Raw genomic sequence first — 22906 nt, 5'->3', positions numbered from 1 at the left:
CTTGGGAGAAAGCAGAGTCCTAACCACTGGACCACCAGGGAATTCTCAGCAGTAATTTATAAATGAAATAATTCATATGAAACTATTTTGTAACACCTGTTACAGTGTTGGTTGTTACATTTGTTATTACTCCTATACTATAACCTGAAAGATTCTCTGTAAAGAGATTTGTAGAGATACTTCTTAGCTAGTAGCTTGATTTTTTTTTTTTTCAAATAAAGCTATTTCAGTTGTGTTTGGTTTCATGTAATGCACCACTCTGTTAGTGGCTTCAAACAGGGGTCAGCAAACTGCCACCCATGGGTCCAATTGCCGGTATTTGTAAATAAAGTTTTATCACAACACGGTCATGCTCATTCTCTATCATATTCTCTGCATCTGCTTTGAGCTACCAGGGCAGAGTTGAGTAGTTGTGACAGAGATCATGCCCGTGAGCCTACAGTATTTACTGTCTGGCCCTGTAAGAAAAAGTTTGCCCACTCATGGCTTGAAACAACAATGATATATTATTTCTCACAATCCTGGATGTTGGGAAACTGGGCATTTCTTCTGTTGGTCTCACTTGAATTACTCAAACAGCTGCCATCCTCTGACAGCTTGACTGGGACTGAAGGTCTGAGACAGCTTTTCTCAGGTGCCTGGCAGTGGTGATTGGCATCCTATTCTCCCGGGACTTGGCCTTTATCCCCCAGGGAGGTAACCTGGGATTCTTCCCAGCATTGTGGTCATGGGGTTCTAAGAAGGCAAGAACAGAAATGCAAAGCCTCTCAAGGCCCAATCTGTGGAATTCATCCCAAAGTGGCATTTTCATCACCCGTCTCTAGGTCAAAGCAAGTTACTCAGCCAACTCAGATTCATGTGCTAGGGAAGTAGACTCCACTTTCTGATGGCAGGAGCAGGAACATCACCTTATAAAGGTGCATGGACATAAACCAGTGGGCTGCGCTCAGGACCACTGTTAATAAGATCTACTGTAGGCTACTTCACGTGAACTGCTTCTGTGTGGCCTAGAATTGGTTCGTATTTTGCAGAAACCAAGTTCTGCTGGAACATGAAGGTTGGAATGATCATAATGCCACTATTAGATACAATTTTCTGTTCTGTTTCACTGGCAGCTTTTCTTAGTGACACCAAAGATCGAGGCCCTCCTCTGCAGTCACAGACCTGGAGAAGTGGTGACAAGATCCCCTTGGGGCATTCCTTGAGAGCATTTGAAAGACCTCTTCAGGTGCAAACCCAGGCCCTTCGAGACTTTGAGAAGGTAAGTCACATGGGTAGGAATCATTATTCCAGTTAGAAGGCATATGGGGATAGTGATGTCTTATGATAATATGACCAATAGTTTAGCTTGGATTATGAGTACTCTTTCCTCTTCATGGATCACAGCTTTGTCATTGGCAAAAGGGCTTGCATAACTCAAAGACGCTATGAGCCGTGCTATACAGGGCCACCTAAGACAGAAGGTCATAGCGAAGAAGTCGGACAAAATGTGATGCCCTGGAGGAGGGAATGGCAAGCCACTCCAGTATTCTTGCTTGGGGAACCCCACGGACAGTATGAAAAGGCAGAAAGATATAACACTGGAAGTTGAGTCCCCCAGTTCAGAGGGTGTCCAATATACTACTGGGGAAGAGTGGAGGGCAATTACTAACAGCTCCAGAAAGAAGGAAGTGGCTGGGCCAAAACAGAAAAGATGCCCAGTTGTGGATGTGTCTTGTGGGAACATTGACATCTTAGCAATCAGTGAACTAAAATGGATGGGAATGGGTGAATTTAATTCAGGTGACCATTTTATCTGTTACTGTGGGCAAGAATCTCTTAGGAGAAATGGAATAGCCCTCATAATCAACAAAGGAGTCTGAAATGCAGTACTTGGGGTGGAGTCTCAAAAATGACAGAATGATCTCGGTTTGTTTCTAAGGCAAACCATTCAAGATCACAGTAGTCCAAGTCTCTGTCCCATCCACTAATGATAAAGTCGAACAGTTCTATGAAGACCAACAAGACCCTATGGAACTAACACTAAAAAAAAAAAAAAAAACCAGTCCTTTTCATTTCAGGGGATTGGAATGCAAAAGTAGGACGTCAAGTGACACCTGGAGTAACTGGCAAGTTTAGCCTTGCAGTACAAAATGAAGCAGGGCAAAGGCTAACAGAGTTTTGCCAAGAGAACACACTGGTCATAGAAAATACCCCCTTCCAACAACAAAAGGGACAACTGTATACATGGACATCACCAGATAGTCAATACTGAAATCAGATCAATTATGTTCTTTGCAGTTGAAGATGTGATGCTCTAAACAGTCAGCAAAAACAAGACTAGGAGATGACTGCGACTCAGATCATGAGCTCCTTATTGCAAAATTCAGGCTTAAATTGAAGAAACTAGGGAAACCACTAGGCCATAAGGTATGACCTAAATCAAATCCCTTATGATTATACAGTGGAGGTAACAAATAGATTTAAGGGATTAGATCTGGCAGAGTGCTGAAAGAACTATGGATGGAGGTTTGTGACATTGTATAGAAGGCAGTGATCAAAACCATCTCAAAGAAAAAGTAATGCAAGAAGGCAAAGTGGTTGTCTGAGGAGGCCTTACAAATAGCTGAGGAAAGAAGAGAAGCAAAAGGCAAAGGAGAAAAGCAAAGATATACCCAACTGAATGCACAGTTCCAGAGAATAGCAAGGAGAGATACGAAAGCCTTTTATAATGAACAATTAAAGAAATAGAGGAAAACAATAGAGTGGGAAAGACTATAAACCTCTTCAAGAAAACTAGAGATATCAAGGGAATATTTCATGCAAGGATGGGCATAGTAAAGGACAGAAACAGTAAGAACCTAACAGAAGCAGAAGAGATTAAGAAGAGGTAGCAAGAATACACAGAAGAACTGTACCAGAAAGGTCTTAATGACTCAGATAACCACAATGGTGTGATCACTCACCTAGAGCTGGATATCCTACAGTGTGAAGTCAAGTGGGCCTTAGGAAGCATTACTGTGAACAAAGCTAGTAGAGGTGACGGAATTCCAGCTGAGCTATTTAAAATCCTAAGAGTTGATGCTGTGTAAATGCTGCACCCAATTATGTTAGCAAATTGGGAAAACTCAGCAGTGGCCACAGGACTGGAAAAGGTCAGTTTTCTTTCCAATCCCAAAGAAGGACAATGTCAAAGATTATTCAAACTACTATACAACTGCACTGATTCACATGCAAGCAAGGTTATACTCAAAGTCCTTCAAGCTAGGGTTCAACAGTATGTGAACCAAGAACTTCCAGATGTACAAGCTGGGTTTTGAAAAGGCAGAGGAACCAGAGATCAAATTGCCAACATTCCTTGGATCATAGGGAAAGCAACAGAATTCCAGAAAAACATCTACTTCTGCTTCGTTGACTATGCTAAAGACTTTGACTTTTGTGTTGAACACAACTAAACTGTGGAAAGTTCTTAAAGAGGTGGGAATACCAGAACACTTTACTCACCATGGACTGGTTCAAAATTGGGAGAGGAGTATGTCAACACTGTATATTGTCATTCTGCTTTTTCAATTTATATGCAGAGTACATACATCATGAGAAATGCTGGGCTGGATGAATCACAAGCTGGAATCAAGATTGCTGGGAGAAATAGAAATAACCTCAGATATGCAGATGATACCACTTTAATGGCAGAAAGTGAAGAGGAACTAATGAGCCTATTGATGAGCGTGAAAGAGGATACTGAAAAAGCTGGCTTGAAACTCAACATTTAAAAAACTAAGATCATGGCATCTGGTCCCATCATTTCATAACAAATAGATGAGGAAAAAGTGGAAGCAGTGACAGATTTTATTTTCTTGGGCTCCAGAATCACTGTGGATGGTGACTGCAGCCATGAAATTCAAAGATGCTTGCTCCTTGGAAGAAAATCTATGACAAACCTAGACAGCATATTAAAAAAGCAGAGACATCACTTTGCCAACAAATGTGTGTGTAGCCAAAACTATGGTTTCTCCAGTAGTCACGTACGGATGTGAATGTTGGAACATAAAGAAGTCTGAGACCTGAAGAATTGATGCATTTGAATTGTGGTGCTGGAGAAGACTCTTGAGAGTCCCTTGGATGGCAAGGATATAAAACCAATCTTAAAGGAAACCAACCCTGAATATTGGAAGGACTAATGCTGAAACTAAAGCTCCAATAATTTGGTTTCTGATTCGAAGAGCTGACTCATTGGAAAAGACCCTGATGTTGAGAAGGATTGAAGGCAGAAAGAGAAGGGGACAGAGGATGAGATGGTTAAATAGCATCACCAATTTAATGGTCAGGAATTTGAGCAAATTCCAGGAGATAGTGGATAGTGGATCCTAGAATGCTTCAGTCCATGGGCTGGCAAAGAATTGGACATGACTTAGTGACTGAACAACGACAGCATGAGTATTCTTATCATAATGGTGTCTCTTTTAAGAGCATTTATCCCAATAAGCTTATGCACTGTTAACTATGTACTGAGCACTGTGGTTCATGAGCTATCACCCGTACCACTGATTCTGTCTTATCATTTTTATCCCTGGATTACTTCTCAGATAAATTTAGGGAGTTTAAATGGCACCCTGAGAATCTGTAGCTTGGCTGTACTGAGCCCAAGAGATCTAGTCAATTGGTTAGCATTACATTCTCTGTTGCTGGCTTGGAGCACTCTGGGTATCTGGATACTGTTTGCACCACGAGTTGGCTCAACCACAGCTGTTTGCTTCTCAACAAGAATCTGGCATTGTTGCTTGAAACTCCTGATTTAACTCTTGAAGTGCTCTGCATCTTGATAGGGTTATCCTTAGTGTTGTGTTAGTTGCTCAGTCATCTCTGACTCTTTGCGACCCCATGGACTATGGCCCACCAGGCTCCTCTGTCCATGGAATTCTCCAGGCAGGAATACTGGAGTGGGTTGCCATTCCCTTCTCCAGGGGATCTTCCTGACCTAGGGTTCGAAGCCAGGTCTTCTGCATTGCAGGCAGATTCTTTACAATCTGAGTCACCAAGGAAGCATGGCCAAAAACAAAATTACTGACAATGTAACACATGCCACCAGCTTCCTGTACCCTGGCTTGATCCAAGGAAGTCTGCACAAGAGAACCTATCTATTGGAATTTGCAGGTGGCTCAGTGGTAAAGAACCTGCCTGCCAGCGCTAGGGACCTGAGATGCAGGTTGGATCCTTGGGTTGGGAAAATCCCCTGGAGAAGGAAATGGCAACCTACTCCAGTGTTCTTGTCTGGAGAATCCCATGGACAGAGGAGCTTGGAGGGCTACAGTCCGTAGGTTTGAAAAGAGTAGGACAGGACTTAGCGACTGAGCACAGCACTGGAATTTGTATGACCTGGAAAGAGCACCCAGGATTTCTCACATCCCTGTGAGCTAAAAAAGGAAAAAGCTCTCTGATGCCCCCTGGGGGTTACCCAGGAATTGGGACACACAGGAATATTGTGTAAAAATTGCCCTGAGATATGTGGGTTTCTTTCATTCTTGAGTGGATAGCTTTTGATATAAAATAATAAACATTCCATTTCAAAAAAGGGTTACTAAAGCAGTATTGACATGAATTTACCCCCCTCTTTTCTCAATGTGTAAATGGAAATGTTTCACTAGGACCTAATATACGAGACATTCCTGTGAATAAAGAATATGTTCCTTATAATGTGTGCCTGAGAATTGAAACAGCCTACCCTTGGTTTTTTTTCTTTTCTTTTTTGCTCAGAGTTGTCATGGTTACTGTTCTTTTTTTTTTTCCAAAAAAAGACAGAGTTTGCAGGAATATTAAATGGCTTTTGAGGACCAAACCTCTGAACAGCTGTGGTGCTGGTGGTGGGAGTGGGGGTGGTACCATCCAACCCCTTCCTCTTTGTTCGCCTTTTGCATCTGCTGCAGTGCAGAAAGGGTGAGCAGAGCTGTGTGTGTGTGTTCTGTGCATGTTAAATTGCTTCAGTCGTGTCTGACTCTTTGCGACCATATGGACTATAGCCCCCCAGGCTCCTCTGTCCAAGGGATTCTCCAGGCAAGAATACTGGAGTGGGTTGCCATGCCCTCCTCCAGGGGATCTTCCCGACCCAGGGATCGAACCAGCATCTCTTATGTCTCCTGCATTGGCAGGTGGGTTCTTTACCACTAGCGCAACCTGCAGCACCTCTCAAAGCTGTGTGGGTGCTCTCTGAAAGGCAGTCTGCCTGCATGTGCCTTGGGGTTGAGTGGTGATTTGGCCTGTAGAAATGAAGGATGTCACTTCCACTGATAGGATGGATGGCCGGATGCTGTGAGAGAGGACAAAATAATAGGCTGAGCTGGTTGATGAGCAGGGGTCAGCTGACTTTCAGCTGTGGAGTCCTAAGTCTTTTTCTCTTAGCATTCAGGTCTAATATTGCTGATTAGTCTTTACTGCTCAATGCTGGGAACCATTGACAGAAGTCAAGCTAGGATACAGTTGTTGTTTTTCAGTCACTAAGTCATGTCTGACTCCTTGTGACCCCATGGACTGTAGCTCGCCAGGCTCCTCTGTCCTCCACTATCTCTTGGAGTTTGTTCAGATTCATGTCCATTGAGTCAGTGATGCTATCTAACCATCTCATGCTCTGCTGCCCTCTTCTCCTTTTGCATTCAGTCTTTCCCAGCATTAGAGTCTTTTCCAATAAGTCAGCTCTTTACATCAGGTGGCCAAAGTGTTGGAGCACTTGATGCAAAGATGAAGAGAAAAGGCCAGTAAGAGATATATCTTAAATATCTCTCCTCTACGTATCAAGCACTAAGTAAATAACAGAAAGGCTACAACATACATACTTGTCAGAAAGGTCATTGTCAGTAAACCAAGCTGTGTTCTGCTCACAGGTCTGTTCATTCTTACATCCATTCATCCATCCATCCATTCTGTAGACTTTGAATGATAGCACCTGCTGTATGAAGAATCTCCATGAAAGGATTTGAAATTTAGAGGAGAAATTAGTTAGAAAAGAAGTGTAGGAGGGAGAGGGACACATTCCAGTGTTCTACCCTAAAACTCTAAATAACATGATATTTCTCTAAAGTTTAAATCATGCATTCAGTAGCCTTGGGATAAAAATTGAGAGCTATACTTGGAAAGGGGAGAGGGGAAAGGGAAATACTAATGTTGAATGTTTTGTGCCAGAGAAGGGTCGGCTCCTTCAGAGCATGAAGCAAACATCCAGGGGATACAGGCCTGGGCTGAGCTGTCAGGAATCCATCTGTCTTAGTCCACTCAGGCTGCTATAACTGAGACTGGGCAGCTTACAAATAACAAAACTTTATTTCTCACAGTCTTGAAGGCTGAAAGTCCAAGAATGGGGCACCAGCATGGTGGCTCAGATGATAAAGAATTCACCTGCCATGCAGGAGACTCAGGTTCGATCCCCAGATTGGGAAGATCCCCTGGAGAAGGGAATGGCAGCCCACTCCAGTACTCTTGCTGGGGAATTCCATGGACAGAAGAGTCTGGTGGGCTACAGTCCATGAGGTTGCAAAGAATCTGACACGACTGAGCCACTAACACTTTCACTGTCATGGTTACCTTCTGGTGAGGTCCCTTTATTGGTTCATAGCTGATGCCTTCTCACTATTTTCTTACCTGGCAGAAGGCGTTAGAGATCTCTCTGAAGTTTCTTTTATAAGATACTAATCCCAAAGGCCTATTTCCTAATACAGTACTATCGTCCACAAGGAGTAGGATTTCAGCATATGAATTAGGGGGCTTGTGCATTCAGACCATGACACCATCCTGACTTCAGTTATCCTGCAACAAACACTTGACCATTGTAAATAAAATGCCATTTATATCCTTAGTTATAATCTACTAGGAAGTACAGACATGGCATTAAGTATAATACAAGGTGTCCTTATCATAAGATAAGGACAGTGTACTCTGAGATCTTGAGAGAGAATGTTTAATTTTATTAAAGGACAGAGAAGGGTGGCCAGTCAGAGGACACATCTCCTGGGGGCTGCACATTGAGTGAGGTCTTAAAATCCAAATTAGATTTTTACCAATCAGAGGAGATGATAATATTCCAGATGGAGGGGAAATTTGGGTGAAAGGAAGAGAAGTAGATTCATAAATAGACTGGGCTAGATGGATGCTATGGTCTGAATGTTTGTGTTCCCTCAAATTCATATGTTGAGATCCAGACCCCTAGAGATGATGGCACTGGGAGGTGGGGCCTTTGGAAAGTGCTTAAGTCATGACGGGGGAGCACTCATGGATGAGATTAGTCCCTATAAAAGAGGCTCCAATTATACTGAATTATAATTATCAGAAATATAAAAGGTACAAATGTATGATACAGTAATATATGTGCTTCTTTGTTAATCTTTAAATAACAATGTCTACCAGCGTACCTAATAATTAAACTTAAGTAATGGTGGGTATTAAATGTCATTTTGAGATCTACAACAATAGTAATGCATCATGAAAATATCTTCAATTTCTGTAGAAACAGTCTCTGCCACTGCTGTCCACATTCATAACGGAAGAAAACATGTAAATAAAGATCTCACTTTTCGCACTAAAAAAAAAAAAATGCTCCAGAGAGATCCCTAGCCCCTTCCACCATGGAGGATACAAGGAGACATCTGTGACCCAGAAGAGAACCCTCCCCTGGCCAGGCTGTAACCATGATCTTAGACAGCTAGGCTCCAGAACTGTGAGAAATAAACTTCAGTTGTTTACAAGCTGCCCAGTCTGTGGGATTTCCCTAAAGCAGCCTGAACAGACTTAGTCAAGGGAGGTAAAGAAGGAGACTTGGAGCAAGGAAAGAAGTAATAGTAAAGGTACTTAATCAGTAAAAAATAATTGATCAGTAATATGATGGCTTCTGAAATATTTGTTGATGTAGGAAATTCTAGGGGAAAGAGCCTTTGATTCCAGAGTAAGCAATAATAAACTAAAAATGTAAATACTGGTACATTATGGAAAATACATCATTGGTCAATTAATGAGTGGAAGTGACAGCATCTTTCTTCAATATGTTGATGCAGGAAGAAGGGGCAAAGGGAACAGAGCTTCCAAGATACCATTTCTTCCCTTTTCTTGCATTCTCTGTCCCCGACCAACAGTATGAGTGGGTAGAGAAGGATGGTCAGGGCGAGGGAGTCAGAAATAGTGACACAGGTAAGCCTATTCAACTTTACTTTGGTAGGTGTAAATTAACAGGTGTTGTTTCCTATGGTAAAAAGAGTTTTGCTTAGTATGTATGCTTCATTTGTACTTTTTGAATGAGTGAGTTAATTTTAAACCTTGTCAACTTTGTTTTATTATTTTTTTAATATTTATTTATTCATTTATTTGACTGTGCCAGGACTTGGTTGCAGCACAAGGGATCTAGTTCCCTGACAGAGTCTTAGCCACTGGACCACCAGGAAGTCCCCATCAGATTTGTTGTAAAGACACTCCCCTCTCTGCCCCATTGCCAGAGGATACATTGATGGACTGATTTCTGTTCTTTCCAGAACTGTAGATTTGAGAAGTGGGCTAAGTGCCTCTCAAAATAAATTGCCTTATTTTGTCTTTAAGCACCTACATGAAACAAGCATCATTGTCCCTGTTTTTAAATGAGGGACCCAAAAAGCCCAGGACCAGATGGCTTCACAGCAGAATTCTACCAAAAATTTAGAGAAGAGCTAACACCTATCCTACTCAAACTCTTCCATAAAATTGCAGAGGAAGGTAAACTTCCAAACTCACTCTATGAGACCACCATCACCCTAATACCAAAACCAGACAAAGATGCCACAAAAAAGAAAACTACAGGCCAATATCACTGATGAACAAGATGCAAAAATCCTTAACAAAATCCTAGCAAACAGAATCCAACAACCTATTGAAAAGATCATACATCATGACCAAGTGGGCTTTATCCCAGGGATGCAAGGATTCTTCAATATTCACAAATCAATCAATGTGACACACCATATTAACAAATTGAAAGATTAAAAACCATATGATTATCTCAGTAGATGCAGAGAAAGCCTTTGACAAAAGTGAACATCCATTTATGATAAAAACCCTCCAGAAAGTAGGCATAGAAAGAACATACCTCAACATAATAAAAGCCATATATGATAAACCCACAGCAAACATTATCCTCAAGGGTGAAAAATTGAAAGCATTTCTCCTAAAGTCAGGAAGAAGGCAAGGATGCCCACTCTCACCACTACTATTCAACATAGTTTTGGAAGTTTTAGCCACAGCAGTCAGAAAAGAAAAAGAAATAAAAGCAATCCAGATTGGAAAAGAAGAAGTAAAACTCGCACTGTTTGCAGATGACATGATCCTCTACATAGAAAACCCTAAAGATTCCACCAGAAAATTACTAGAGCTAATCAGTGAATATAGTAAAGTTGCAGGATATAAAATTAACACACAGAAATCCCTTGCATTCCTATACACTAACAATGAGCGAAGAGAAAGAGAAATTAAGGAAACAATTCCATTCACCATTGCAACGAAAAGAATAAAATACTTAGGAATAAATCTACCTAAAGAAACAAAAGATCTATATATGGAATATAAAACACTGATGAAAGAAATCAAAGAGGACACAAATAGATGGAGAAATATACCATGTTCATGGATCAGAAGAATCAATGTAGTGAAAATGAGTATACTACCCAAAGCAATCTATAGCTTCAGTGCAATCCCTATCAAGCTACCAACGGTATTTTTCATAGAACTAGAATAAATAATTTCACAATTTGTATGGAAATACAAAAAAAAAAAAAAAACAAATAGCCAAAGCAATCTTGAGAAAGAAGAATGGAACTAGAGGAATCAACCTGCCTGACTTCAGGCTCTACTACAAAGCAACAGTCATCAAGACAGTGTGGTGCTGGCACAAAGACAGAAACATAGATCAGTGGAACAAAATAGAAAGCCCAGAGATAAATCCACGCACCTATGGACACCTTATCTTTGACAAAGGAGGCAAGAATATACAATGGAGAAAAGACAATCTCTTTAACAAGTGGTGCTTGGAAAACTGGTCAATCACTTGAAAAAGAATGAAACTAGAACACTTTCTAACACTGTACACAAAAATAAACTCAAAATGGATTAAAGATCTAAATGTAAGACCAGAAACTGTAAAACTCCTAGAGGAAAACATAGGCAAAACACTCTCTGATGTAAATCATAGCAGGATCCTCTATGACCCACCTCCCAGAGTAATAGAAATAAAAGCAAAAATAAACAAATGGGACCTAATTAAACTTAAAAGTTTTTGCACAATAAAGGAAACTATAAGCAAGGTGAAAAGACAGCCTTCCGAATGGGAGAAAATAATAGCAAACAAAGCAACTGACAAAGAATTAATCTCAAAAATATACAAGCAACTCCTGCAGCTTAATTTCAGAAAAATAAGCGACCTAAACAAAAATGGCCCAAAGAACTAAACAGACATTTCTTCAAAGACAACATACAGATGGCTAACAAATACATGAAAAGATGCTCAACATCACTCATGATCAGAGAAATGCAAATCAAAACCACAATGAGGTACCATCTCAGGCCAGTCAAAATGGCTGCTATCAAAAAGTCTATAAACAATAAATGTTGGAGAAGGTGCAGAGAAAAAGGAACCCTCTTACACTGTTGGTGGGAATGCAAACTAGTACAGCCACTATGGAGAACAGTGTGGAGATTCCTTTAAAAACTGGAAATAGAACTGCCAGCAATCCCACCGCTGGGCATACACACCAAGGAAACCAGAATTGAAAGAGGCACATGTACCCCAGTGTTCATCGTAGCACTGTTTACAATACCCAGGACATGGAAGCAACCTAGATGTCCGTTGGCAGACGAATGGATAAGAAAGCCGTGGTACATATACACAATGGAATATTACTCAGCTATTAAAAAGAATGCATTTGAATCAGTTCTAATGAGGTGGATGAAACTGGAGCCTATTATATAGAGCAAAGTAAGTCAGAAAGAAAAATACCAATACAGTATATTAATGCATATATATGGAATTTAGAAAGATGGTAATGATAACCCTATATGCGAGACAGCAAAAGAGACACAGATGTAAAGAACAGACTTTTGGACTTTGTGGGAGAAGGCGAGGGTGGTATGATTTGAGAGAATAGCATTGAAACATGTATATTATCATATGTGAAATAGATCACCACTCCAGGTTTGATGCATGAGACAGGGTTCTCAGGGCTGGTGCACTGGGATGACCCTGAGTGATGGGATGGGGAGGGAGGTGGGGGGGAGGTTCAGGATGGGGAACACATGTACACCCATGTCTGATTCATGTGAATGTATGGCAAAAACCACCACAATATTGTAAAGTAATTAGCCTCCAATTAAAATGAAAAAAAAAATAATTGAGGTACCCAGGACGCATAGAAATTGTGACTTTCAGAATCATAGAGTTTATATACCACATCCTGACAGGGGATTGGGTTATTTTACATAGTCATAAGTCAAATGGCCATAGTCATGTGTTGAGAAAAAGTCATTCCTGTATGCTTTCTCACTGATCACAGCACCCAGCCCATCCCCAGCATCTCTGGAATGAGTGAGACTGGAGCAGCACATAGATAATACTAGCTAACCTGTGTTGATCACTTCCTGTGTGTGAAGTAGGGTTCTAAGTATCAATATGTACAATATCATCTCATTTAATGCTCATGGCAACCCTCTGAAGAAAGCATGATCATCACCACAATTTATAGCTAAGGAAATAAAGGCACAGAGTAACAAAGGAACTTACCCAGTGTCTCATAATACACTGAGAATACTTGTCATTTGTTGTGACCTAAAACAGTAAGTACTTTCTGGTTGGTGATAATGAAAGTACTGGCTCATATGGGACTAGAGTCATGAACTCCTGCTATTTAGATGGGCACAGAGTGCAGTTTCGTCTTTCCCAGGTACATTGTAAATCCATTTTATCTCCCAATATTCTCCATCAGTTCAGTTCAGTTCAGTCACTCAGTCATGTCCAACTCTTTGCAACCCCATGAACCACAGCACGCCAGGCCTCCCTGTCCATCACCAACTCCTGGAATCTACCTAAATTCATGTCCATTGAGTCAGTGATGCATCCAACCATCTCATCCTCTGTTGTCCCCTTCTCCTCCTGCCTTCAATCTTTCCCAACATCAGGGTCTTTTCAAAAGAGTCAGCTCTTTGCATCAGGTGGCCAAAATATTGGAGTTTCAGCTTCAACATCAGTCCTTCCAATGAACACCCAGGACTGATTTCTCTATCATATGCTTTCTATTCCGTAATTTTGAACTGCTTGCAATTAAAAGCTGTTTCATACTTCCCAGTCTTTGTTCCAGCTATTTCCTCTGCCTAGAATACCTTTTCTCTCCTATTCTTTACCTGGTTAAAGCCTGCTTATCCTTCAAGTTTTAGTTCATGGCCTGTTTTTTCTTTGTTTGTCTTTAGGATGCCTACCCTAATTCTCCAGTCTCAAAGTATATACCTAGATTCTAGGCAGTTCAAGGGCAGAGAAACCTCTTGTTCATCTTTTTATAGTCTCTAGAACTTAGCATAATCAGAGTACACAGTTAGTGCTCAGTAGATGTTCATCAACTAAGCTAAACTTGTTGAAAAGTGTTGACATTGTATTTGTATTCCCCTGGCCTCTGCTTCAGTATTCACTGAGTAATAAAAGAATTCTGAGGAGGGTATAGGCAAAAGAGTCGGACACAACTTAGCAACTAAACAATAACAAGACACTTTTTAGACACTTAACGTATTTTATTTCAGCTCTTCTTCAGTTCCTTTTCCTAACTTATGAGATAGATATTATAGTACATTCATTATATGAGTGAGGAGACCAAGACTCAAAGAACTCCATGAAAGCTATATAGGTATAAAGTGGCAGAGCCAAGGTAATGCCAAGAGTCAAGGTTCTTAGGGAAATGAAAGGACTATTCAGAAGGAGAGGTTACATTAGTGAAATGTGTGCAGTTTGGTTTTATGCAGAGAATTAAATGTCAAATGCTACAGGAAAGCCATGGAGGTAGTGGATATCTGTGGTTTTAAGGTCTAGAGGAGGTCTCCACTGCCCTCCCCTGTTTACACATTCTCTAATAATGCTGTCTTTAACATGAAAATGCCAGCTAGACCAGCTGCAATGTTTGCTTAATTATAGTCTGAAGCTAGCTTTTCCAGGCAGTCTGAATCCAACCACAGTGAGTCAGCCTGTTGAGGCCCCACCCATCCTGGCAGATTTTTCCATTTGGGTCTTGAAGTCTGGTGTGAAGGTGGGGATGAGTCCTAAAAGGAACTTTTCTACCTTCATGGAGATCTGAGTTACCACATCCTGGGTTTCGTGTTCTAGTTTAAGTGAATCTGGGTCATGTCACTTCTGCCTTTAGGTCAAGCCATTTCAAGTGCTTCTTGAGTTTCTCTGTAATTATACCCTTGGAAAATGAATGCTATTGGTTAAGTGCATTTTCTTTTTTTCTTGTTTAAATTTTTAAATGGCATTTATCTTCCTCAAACTACAGTGCCCCAGGCATACTGGTATTCATTTGACTACTGTCTTGAGACTTTCACAAAGTTATTAGATGAGAAGGGAAGGAGAGTAAATCCTAACGTTTTGGCAGTCATAAGCACAGAATATTTTTCTTCTTGTTAAACATGACTTTTCAGAGGGATTCCACACAGTCATCCCACAAAACTTGGGCAACTTTCATTCCTAAGCAACATTGCCAAAAATAGGCATCAAATGAATCATTTTTTTCTTAGGAACTATAAATAAAAAGAGTGACTCTTAGTGCTGTAGATGATGCAGACATGTATATGAGTTACCATTCTCAGAGAGTATACACTCTAATTAGGGACATAAGAAATTTAAATTACACGAAATTTAACTTAAATAACATCTAAGGGAACAGAATTTCCTGGTGGCTCAGATGGTAAAGAATCTGCCTACACTGCAGGAAACCTGGGTTCAATCCCTGAGTTGGGAAGATCCCTTGGAGAAGGGAATGAGAACCCACTTCAGTATTCTTGCCTGGAGAATTCCATGGACAGAGGAGCCTGGTGGGGTCCATAGTCTGTGGGGTCACAAAGAGTCAGACACAACTAAGCGACTAATGCTAACACACACATACTCATGTAACAGAGCATCATAGAGCAATATACTGGCTTGGAAGGATGTCTGTAATAACAATTACAAATTTAAGAATAAACAACAACAACAATTTGAGTATTACATAAAATAAGATCTCATTTAATTTTTTTTCATTTTTATACAATTTTTAAATTTCCATTATTCCCATTATTAAAAATATTGGCTATTTTCTCTATTTTGTACAATACATCCTTGAGCCTATCTTACACCCAACAGTTTGTATCTCTCACTCCCTCACCCCCATATTGTCCTTCTCTCCCCACTGATAACTACTAGTTTGTTCTCTATATCTGTGAGTCTCCTTGTGTTGTTTTATATTTACTAGTTTGTTGTATTTTTTAGATTCCACATAGAAGTGATATCATAGTATTTATAAGATCTCATTTTTGAGGGAGAAAAAAATAGAAATGTCCGAAAGGACATATACCAAAATATTTAAAGTGATTAGGTCTGAGTGAGAGGATTAGCCATGCTTTTTGTCTTCTTTAGTACTTTTTGTATTATCTAAATTTTGTGTGTTCACTTTATTTGTCTAATTATTCAACAAATATTTCTAAAATGCTTACTATATACAGCATAGTGTCTTAAGCACTGCAGATACAGTAATGGATATGCTGACATGGTTCCTGCTCTTACAGAGCTTACAGATTAGTCAATTACAACAAAATTTAATCATCACAATGCTGTGGAAACACTCAGGAGGGGCCGTTACCCAGACTTTAGGATCAGATAGGCTTTCTTTGGGCTTCCCTGGTGGCTCGATGGTAAAGAATCCACCCTCAAAGCAGGAGATGCAGTTTTAATCCCTGGGTCAGTAAGATCCCCTGGAGGAAGGCATGGCAACTCACTCCAATATTCTTGCCTGGAGAATCCCCATGGACAAAGGAGCCTGGAGGGCTACAGTCTATAGGGTGGCAAAGAGTCGGGCATGACTAAAGTGATTGAACATGCATGCATGCAGGCTTCCTTTAGTAGTGCTTTCCAGGTGGCACCAGTGGTAAAGAACCTACCTGCCAATGCAGGAGACATAAGAGACGCAGGTTCAAACCCTGGGTCGGGAAGATCTCCTGGAGGAGAGCATGGCAACCCACTCCAGTATCCTTGCCTGGAGAATTCCATGGACAGGGGCCTGGCGGGCCATAGTCCATGGGGTCGCACAGAGTCAGACATGACTGAATCAACTTAGCATCACGCAGGCTTCCTTTAGTAGGTAATATCTAAATCAAGTCCTTAGGGGCTAGTTGGAGATAGTGAAGTCAAAGCTGAGTGGAAATTGAAGAGGAATGACTTTGCAGGCTTACATTGCTACCCATGAAAAGTTCTGGAGGCAGCAGAGAGCAAGTTCAGAAACAGAAGGCTTTTTGTCGTAGCGGAAGCACTAGAGTGTTGACTGGAGTTCAAGTTGGTTTTATCTCCCCCTCTTTACTCTGAACTTACGGTCAAAGCCTTATTGTTACAGCCATGGTTGTTCATGGTATCACTTTGAACTCAATTCTTATGCCTAGAGAAAGTCTTAACTGTGTGTTTAAAATCACCTTCTTTGCTAGGGAAGAATGGAGAAAGAATTAATGAAAATTTAGAAAAGTAAATGGGGCTATAAATTTACACATTCCCCCTGACCTGAATATGAAAAGCTCAGCAAACAATCTTTCTGAGTCCAACCAGTTGTAAACAAGCAAAAGTAATTCCTGCTGGTGTTGGTCAGGCCAAACTGCAGGAGAATCTAGTTTGGAGTCTAGTTCTTGGAGCTCCCAGCATCAGTGCAGCACAACTGTTGTTTTGGCATGGAGCTCATTTAACTGTCTCTGACAGCACTATTTCTGGCTGGGCCATTTATTTTTGGTGACCAGGGAAGTTGTTATTTGTTTTGTTTTGTTTTGTTTTTATATAGTTGGTAGTGCTGTAATGTGATGATGACGACACTGTGTTATTCCAGGATTGGAGGTGATATGGGTATGTATCCATGGTGGGGGAAAACAGCAGAGACTTCACTGGAACCCCTGTCCTAACTACACAATGACATTGCCTAAGACAGGGTTTATTTATCGACCTGATGTAACAGCTCTGTTGTTAGCTGTCCTGCCATCAGGCCAGTTATTTCAAGAAAAGATTGTGTAGAGGATGGGTATTTGTATGCTTCTGGGTTTAAGGGGGAAAAAAAATACAATGATATTGTTAATATTTTGGCATTTAAAAAACTCTGAACTTCAGGAATTACGTTGAAATATCAGAAACAGAGTTTCAAAAGAACGATTTATTTTGCAACCCAAAATAAAAAAAGCCACATGTTTGTAGAGTTCTCAGTCTGCTTTCTGAGGTAGGCATCAACAGCTGACTTCTGGAACACTGGACAGAAACCTTGTGTGGAGGTGAAAGACCAAGTTAATCAACTTTGATTGACATTTTCCTTATTAGAATGTTCTGCAAAAGTTATGCATATTCTTCAGAGCAGCCTAATGAGTATGTTCCTCCTGTGTCAAAATATAAAATGGACTGTGTGTTCTTTCTCTTTTAATGTAAGGATATAACAAAACTTTAATTTTTGATTGTTGACGTTGTTCAGTCACTGAGTCATGTCCAAGTCTTGGCGACCCCATGGACTGCAGCACACCAGTCTTCCCTGTCCTTCACCGTCTCCCGAAGCCTGCTCAAACTCAAGTCCATTGAGTTGGTGATGCATCCAACCATCCCATCCTCTGTTGTCCCCTTCTCCTCTTGCCTTCAATATTTCCAGGCCTTGGGGTTTTTACTAATGAGTCAGCTCTTCGCATCAGGTGGCCAAAGTGTTGGAGCTTCAGCTTCAGCATCAGTCCTTCCAATGAATATTCAGGAGTGATTTCCTTTAGGATGGACTGGTTGGGTCTCCTTGCAGTCCAAGGGACTCTCAAGAGTCTTCTCTAACACCACAGTTCAAAAGCATCAATTCTTTGGTGCTCAGCCTTCTTTTGGTCCCACTCTCACATCTATACATGACCACTGGAAAAACATAGCCTTGACTATATGGACCTTTGTTGGCAAGGTAATGTCTCTGCTTTTTAATATGCTGTCTAGCTTTTCTTCCAAGGAGCAGATATCTTTTAATTTCATGGCTGCAGTCACCATCGGCAGTGATTTTGGAGCCCAAGAAAATACACTGCTTTTGAATACCCTATCTAGGTGTATTGTAGCTTTTTTTCCAAGGAGCAAGTGTCTTTTAATTTCATGGCTGCAGTCACTGTCCACAGTGACTTTTGGAGGCCAAGTCTGTCACTGTTTCCATTGTTTCCTCATCTACTTGCCATGAAGTGATGAGACCGGATGCCATGATCTTAGTTTTTTGAATTCTGAGTTTTAAGGCAGCTTTTTCACTCTCCTCTTTCACTTTCATCAAGAGGCTCTTTAGTTCCTCTTAGTCTTCTGCCATAAGGGTCGTGTCATCTGCATATCTGAGATTATTGGTATTTCTCCTGGAAGTCTTTCCTGTTTGTGCTTCATCCAGCCCGGCATTTCACATAATGTATTCTGCATATAAGTTAAATAAGCAGAGTGACAATATACAGCCTTGACGTACTTCTTTCCTGATATGCAACCAGTCTGTTGGTCCATGTCCAGTTCTAACTGTTGCTTCTTGACCTGCATACAGATTTCTCAGGAGGCAGGTAAGGTGGTCTGATATTCCCATCTCTTTCAGAATTTTCCACAGTTTATTGTGATCCACACAAAGGCTTTGGCATGCATAGTCAATGAAGCAGAAGTAGATGTTTTTCTGGAATTCTCTTGCCTTTTCTATGATCCAGTCAATGTTGACAATTTAATCTCTGGTTCCTCTGGATTTTCTAAATCCAGCTTGAACATCTGGAAGTTCTCAGTTCACATACTCTCGAAGCCTTGCTTGGAGAATTTGAGCATAACCTTGCTAGTGTGTGAAATGAGTGCAATTCTAACTTTTGATAGAACATAGTAACCCATGAGTATTTAATAGTGAGGGCCACTTAGAGTATACTTTATTTAGTCTTTATGTTAGGACCCCATAATCTAAGTAGGATTGATATACATTTAGAAATGGTCAGTTCTAAATCATTTGCTTTGAACTGAATTGAACTTGAATTGGATCTTTATCATAAAAGAATACTTTGTAAAGGTAAAGGACTGTACATGTTATTTCTCCCAGCTTTGGTTTTTTTTCTTCTTTTTTAAAATAACAGCTTTATTGATATATAATTTACACACCATAGGATTCACCCTTTTAAAGTGTACAGTTCCATGTCTTTTGTGTATTCAGTGAGCTGTGCAACAGTTCCCTCTATCTAGTTTCAGGATGTTTTCATCACTCCCCCTAAACCATCATACCCATTACTAGTCATTCCCTGTTCCCTATTTCCCCAGGCCCTGGAAACCACTCATCTAATTTCTCTATGTATTTGTCTAGTCTGAAAATTTTGTATAAATAGAATCATACAATATATGACTCTGTGCCTGGCTCATTTCACATTAGAATAATGTTTTCAAGGTTCATTCATGTTGTAGTCTCATGTCAGTAGTGTTCTATTATATGAATATACTAAACTGTGTATATTCAGTCTTTTTGTATATTTGGGATGTTTCTGCTTTTTTTCACTATTGTGAATGATGCTTCTATGAACATTCATATACAAGATTTTACATGGACATATGTGTCACTTCTCTTGGGTGTATACCTAGAAGTGGAATTTCTCGGTCACGTAGTTGCTGCTGCTGCTAAGTCGCTTCAGTTGTGTCTGACTCTATGTGACCCCATAGACAGCAGCCCACCAGGATCCCCTGTCCCTGGGATTCTCCAGGCAAGAACACTGGAGCGGGTTGCCATTTCCTTCTCCAATGCATGAAAGTGAAAAGAGAAAGTGAAGTCGCTTAGTCGTGTCCGACTCTTAGTGACCCCATGGACTGCAGCCTACCAGGCTCCTCCTTCCATGGGATTTTCCAGGCAATAGTACTGGAGTGGGGTGCCATTGCCTTCTCTGGGTCATGTAGTTACCCCATATTTAATCCTTTGAGGACTAGCTTTGGTTTATTCATCTTGAAAAATGGAGAAAACTATGTTTCATAGAGGGTCAGGTAGTCAGATCCTCTGGGGTCACAGGAATATTCTTTATAATGAAGGATACATTTTGAAAAGATGAAGGGACCTGGTGTAGAAGTAGACAGACCATATTAGTCACATGGGGAGTCCTAGAGTCACAGGGGTCTCTAGTGTCATGATGAAGACCCTGAGTATGAAATACGGGTCAGCCTATTGGAAGTTGCAGTCTGTGCTCTTCCACTTTCTAGATAAGCTTACTTTCCTAGAGTGCAAAATGGATATAATAGATAACCCACTTACTTCACAGTGTTGTGGTGAAGGTAAATGAAATAATACATGTAATGGAAGTGTTTTGTATATTGTCAAATCCCATACAAGTGATTGTTGTGAAGATAGTATAATTATATCGACTTAATTTTGGAATACAAGTCAAAGTCATTCAGAACAGCCCGAAACTAAACTTTTATATTTCTTCAACTTAGATTTTATCCAAAAAGCATAGGGACTCACAGACACACAGATGTATTATAAATAAAATATTTATATGTGATACAAACCATCCTCCTTCTCCCTGCCGCATCCCTGCTATCCCTACCCTCCAGTTCAAAACAAGTAGGGTTCTATTAGTCTCTAGCCATTGGTGTGCCTTTTCCATAGGGCTGTTTTGAAAATATGATAGTTAGCAAAGTCTACTGAGGGTCATCCTTAGGTCCTAGTCGTCGTTGCTGATTTTATCTTGGAAGTATGTCTTTTATGCTCACTAATCTCCTCTTTCTCTTCCTGCACACAAGGCAACCAGAGCATTTAATCTGAACAGTTAGACTCCTGCTGCCTTTTAGGGCTCTGCCATGAGAGAGCTGGTGGGATGCTCTGAGATTCTTCAAAAAGTGACAGCTCTCTCATTGGTGCTGCCTTTGATAATATTGTTTCTATGAGAAAATAGGTTTCAGACTAGACCCTCAGGATAGCTAAGGACCTTAAAAGCTCTCCAGAACTAAGTCCAAGCTAATGTGTGAAGATGATAGACAGGGAGGCCTGGAGTGCTGCAGTCCATGGGGTCGCAAAGAGTCGGACACAACTGAGCGACTGAACTGAATTGAACTGAATGTGTGAAGATTTTAACAATATCCCCAACAAGTGGTTCTTAAGTTTCAGTTGACTCCTTTTTGTGGCAGGAAATTTACTATCTCTCATAATGTTATACTAAGTAAATATTTGATGTATGAATGTATGGATGGAGGGTGGCAATAAGTTCATTACATCCAACTCCACTAGAGAATTTACCCTTATATCTAATTGAAAGCTGCCTTCAATTCCTAGTTTCTTTCCATCTAAAATAGTTTTTTTAAAAATAATGACTTTTCACAAAGAACAATAAAACATTTGAACATACAATAGAACAATAAAACATTTGAACATACAATAGAACAATAAAACAATAAAACGATAGAACATGCAAAAAACAAGAAAACATTTGCCCATGTATCCAATATCTAAATTTTAACATATATTATTTTTGCTAATATGGTACAGATATAATTGCAACGCTCTTAATAACCTATGTGGATCCCATCTCCTGAATTTTTCCTACAGTTAATTACTGTTAAGTATTTTTCTTGAAGTCACACAAGTAGAAAATTGCAGAACTGAGATGTGAACCCAGATGTCCTTGGTTCGAAAGGCATTGCTTTTTCCACAATTCTGTGTTACCCCACTTAGATAAATATATATAATAGTGATAACATTTATCGCCAGTTTGTAAGTGGACAGCATTGATAAAATATCAAGGGTTACTTAAAAATGATTCTCCTGTTCCTCTGCTTACCATATTAACTTATTTAAGAATTTTTTTGTTTTCATGAAATGTAAAGATATGAATTATCACAGGTATCAAATTAGTGGAGTTTAAGTTGCAGAAGTTTTATTATATTTGAAAAGAATGTGCCAATTAAGATGATTAATCATTTTTAGTGAAGTGGAACTATATTTTTAGGAGAGGGATTGCTAAGACATTAATATGTCTTCAAGCATTTCCATTATAAGAACTGTCTGGGGGGTCTGAATATGATTAAGCAAATGTGAGGCTGAGTTTTTTTTTTAAAGGCTGACTTGACAGTTGGTTATGTTAATGGGGCATGACATACAACAGCTGGGTTGTAATCTCCTACTATTGTTGGCATTGACCGAGTTCTTAGTAAAGTCTTATTTCCAGTCTGGTCTAATACATTAAGAAGCAGTGGGAAGGAGAAATTAAGAAAAGAGCAGGGGAGAGCCATTAATGTTTGGAAAACATATTTTGAGAAAAGAGTAAAGATTTTTGATGTACTATGTACAAAAGGAAGAACAAAGACAGAGGCATTGCCCTGTGTTCAAGAACCTGCATGTGCTTGTTTCCTTAGCAGTGCAAAGCTTATCCAAAGGTCTGAGAGACCTGAGTGAGAAAGTCTAGTGTGCAGCCCAGGTGTGTTTTTTGTTTGTTAAAGCCACAAAACACAAACAAGTAAAATAAAATATAAACAGTAAGCAAATAAACAGTCTTCCTAGTAAGAGGTTCCTGGCCCTCTGGCAACTGCCTCCCTCCTCACCCTTTGTTCAAACTGTTGCTGCTAAGTCAATTCAGTTTTGCCCAACTCTGTGTGACCCCATAGACGGCAGCCCACCAGGCTCCCCAGTCCCTGGGATTCTCCAGGCAAGAACACTGGAGTGGGTTGCCATTTCCTTCTCCAATGCAT

At 40.2% G+C, this 22906-nt stretch overlaps 1 protein-coding gene across 2 annotated transcripts in view; it reads left to right on the top strand.

Moving 5' to 3' along the window:
- Positions 1-22906, top strand: part of PDE4DIP (phosphodiesterase 4D interacting protein) — a 239510-nt gene that overhangs the window by 61537 nt on the left and 155067 nt on the right. For both annotated transcript variants that reach the window (XM_010832825.1, XM_010832824.1), the window contains exon 3: positions 1116-1261. In XM_010832825.1, coding sequence (XP_010831127.1) covers positions 1116-1261 — 146 coding nt within the window. The remainder of the gene's footprint in view (positions 1-1115; positions 1262-22906) is intronic.

This window comes from Bison bison, unplaced genomic scaffold, assembly GCF_000754665.1.
Source record: "Bison bison bison isolate TAMUID 2011002044 unplaced genomic scaffold, Bison_UMD1.0 scf7180017862278, whole genome shotgun sequence".
Lineage (NCBI taxonomy): Eukaryota > Metazoa > Chordata > Mammalia > Artiodactyla > Bovidae > Bison > Bison bison.
The sequence above is the reverse complement of the archived record's forward strand: the minus strand, read 5'-3'. Positions and strand labels throughout refer to the sequence as shown.